The sequence below is a fragment of a genome, unplaced genomic scaffold (genome assembly GCF_019419815.1).
Source record: "Pyrus x bretschneideri cultivar Hongxiangsu unplaced genomic scaffold, Pyrus_bretschneideri_v1 Contig18, whole genome shotgun sequence".
In the NCBI taxonomy this organism is placed as follows: domain Eukaryota; kingdom Viridiplantae; phylum Streptophyta; class Magnoliopsida; order Rosales; family Rosaceae; genus Pyrus; species Pyrus x bretschneideri.
In genome coordinates, this window is record NW_025999479.1 from 3,429,715 (window position 1) to 3,432,595 (window position 2,881).

At 36.2% G+C, this 2,881-nt stretch overlaps 1 protein-coding gene across 1 annotated transcript; it reads left to right on the forward strand.

The window, feature by feature from the left end:
- Window positions 1-472: 472 nt before the first annotated feature.
- On the forward strand, window positions 473-2,061 carry LOC103930480 (transcription factor MYB93-like). Its single transcript, XM_009339824.3, has 3 exons — window positions 473-632; window positions 748-877; window positions 1,115-2,061. Exons 1-3 carry the CDS (start codon window positions 500-502, stop codon window positions 1,887-1,889), a joined length of 1,038 nt encoding a protein of 345 aa, XP_009338099.2. The 5' UTR covers window positions 473-499; the 3' UTR covers window positions 1,890-2,061.
- Window positions 2,062-2,881: the final 820 nt, after the last annotated feature.

Genomic DNA, 2,881 nt, shown 5'->3' on the forward strand with positions numbered 1-2,881 from the left:
TCATGTGACATTTTCCAATTTGTCGTAGCCCACAACACTATCACAGCCAGGCCTTGGTGAATTGAGCACACTAGCTATGAAATTATGAATTATAAAATCCCTTGGTCGGGACGAGTAAGATATTTGAGGTAACTAAATCATACTGTTTTAGTCGCTATGTATGTCTGCAGAGTGGGCCATTTATTCATTACCCAAAAAACCATGGTCCGCTTATGATTAATAATCAAGACACACACATTGTCAAAACCAACATAATTATATATGTGATGTTTAGAACTGGAGAATGCAAACAGCTTAGTCAAAGGAGTAGAGGGTGTATTTGTCATTTCCAGAAGAAAGAGGGTGTAGTTGTTTTGCTAGCAAATAGGAGCGTAGCACGTCAGTCAGCCCTCGATGTGATTGGAGGGGACAAGAACATGGTGTATATAAATAGAGTGGTCTGTAAATTATTAATGGTAGGATTGAAGGGAGGCAAACCAAATCTCTTAGGTAAAGAAAAATGGGAAGATCTCCTTGTTGTGATGAGAGTGGCCTCAAGAAAGGCCCTTGGACTTCTGAAGAAGATCAAAAACTTATGAAATACATTCAGAAAAATGGCCATGGAAGCTGGAGAGCCCTTCCAAAACTTGCAGGTACGATCACATAAAAATACACGCACTTCACGCACTTCATTCTCTCTCTCTCTCTCTCTCTCTCTCTCTGAGTCAAGTGGTTGATCTTCTTTTCTTTCTGTTAATGTATGTGCAGGGTTGAACAGATGCGGCAAGAGTTGCAGGTTAAGATGGACAAACTATCTTAGGCCGGATATAAAGAGAGGGAAGTTTTCTCAAGAAGAAGAACAAACAATTCTTAATCTCCATTCCATCCTCGGCAACAAGTAATTTCCATATTTTTTTAACAAATTTAATTGATTATTTGGTATAGGAAAAATCGTCTATTGTCAGACAGTCTAATGTGTTATATCGAGACACTATTAGTCTATCAAGATCGCTATTAGGTAGATAGATTATTGTTTTAGCATATATCTAGCAAGATAATATTTCCAATTTATACATATGTTTCTTGATGTATAAACAATAAACTTTACCCTTTTTATTTCTTGGTTCTTGACAAGATGGTCAGCAATTGCGAGCCACCTACCCGGTCGGACAGACAATGAAATCAAAAATTTCTGGAACACCCATTTGAAGAAAAAGCTAATTCAGATGGGTTTTGATCCGATGACTCACCGGCCCCGGACTGATATCTTCTCCAGCTTGCCTCATCTTCTAGCTCTTGTCAATTTGAAAGAGCTTCTAGACCATGGAAGCAGTCACCAATCCAGTTGGGATGAACAAGCTTTGAGATTACAAGCAGAAGCTGCTCAAATAGCTAGGCTTCAATACCTACAATGTCTCCTCCAATCTAATAACAATTCCTTTGGAGCTGCTACCCCAAACAACCTAAATGACTTCACTGACATGGAGACCATTAATCTTTTGAATTCACTCTGTTCATCTCAGCTGGATATTCAAAACCCTACTGCACAATACCCTGTTGGTAATTTTCAACCAGTAGTCCAAGATAATTCAGTCCCTTTCTCTCATTTGCCTGACTTGCAAGCCTATCCAACACCACCAAGCAAGGACATGGTTGATAATCAAGCTCCAGATCAATTTACTGCAGTTTTGAGCCAAGATGAAAGCTCTCCAAATAATCCATGGAATATTCCTTCGTCTTCAAATACCACTCCATCTCCTACTTCGGTGGCTCCTCCCGTGACAGTGACAGAGGCTTCAGTAAGCAACAACATGGGTGATGCTTGCAGCACTTCAAGCTATGGAGGAGTGGCTACTTCAGCGTGGTCTGACCTTCTTTTTGAGGACCCTTTTTTCAATGAGATTGCTTAATTAGGTATATGTGTGCTAAACACTTCGAATTGCACGATCACCAAACTTTCTTTTATTTCTTCTTTTGGGTTACAATATTATCACCACTTTGATATCTGTACTTGCTGAGTATATATATATATATATATATACACGCTTCAATTTATGTATAACTGTAAGAGGAGTTTCGTTTGAGCTAGTAGCTATTAACAATAAGTCAACTAAACTAGTTACATGTTTACTTGCAAGCTTGAGATTCATCTAAAAGCATGCATGAGTATGCAGAATTATTCGCTTGCATCCTTTTCTAATTGGAGAAAGAAACTTCCTCAGCAAGAATATGATATATGGATGACCGAACCAAGCCAACATTCCTGCACATTGAAATATACATTGATCATTAATACCAAACATAGATGACGTTCCTGCATGTATAAACAATATTATTATTACTATATCATCATCAACATCGTTGCTCGTTACTATTATTATTATTATTATTATTATGGGAACTATTATTAACACTCCAAAAATCTCATTCTACACTCCTCACAAATGTAGTTTTCTTACTAATTATAAAAAGTTTGGAGTGCAAAATGAGATTTTTGGAGTGCTAATAACAATTTCCATTATTATTAGCATTATTATTATTATCCGCATTATTATTACCTAATACTTTGAAATATGCATGATAACCACTGAGCCATGCATATGCATGTGCAGGGAATAATGAGTGAACATGGATTAGTATTATTTATTTGTTTTAATTACAACAATGTTATTTAGAGACACAAGACATAATATACTTTTTGAATTTTTTTTAAACATAGGTGGATATCTCACATATTATTGTATAATTCATCTCTATTATTAAATCATGTAGCAAATGTATTAGTTTTATGTGTCCAGTTAGATTATTGCATGATTAAATGTTTCAAGTTGGTCAACAACAAAATCATTTAAAAACAAAACCAACACACTTGCTAATAGAGGTGGGCTCTACCTATTATATG

Coding starts and splice junctions, on each gene's coding strand:
- LOC103930480 (XM_009339824.3), top strand. CDS start 500: ATGGGAAGATCTCCTTGTTGTGATGAGAGTGGCCTCAAGAAAGGCCCT. Junction 633..747: donor AGCCCTTCCAAAACTTGCAG/GTACGATCACAT, acceptor ATGTATGTGCAG/GGTTGAACAGATGCGGCAAG. Junction 878..1,114: donor CATTCCATCCTCGGCAACAA/GTAATTTCCATA, acceptor GTTCTTGACAAG/ATGGTCAGCAATTGCGAGCC.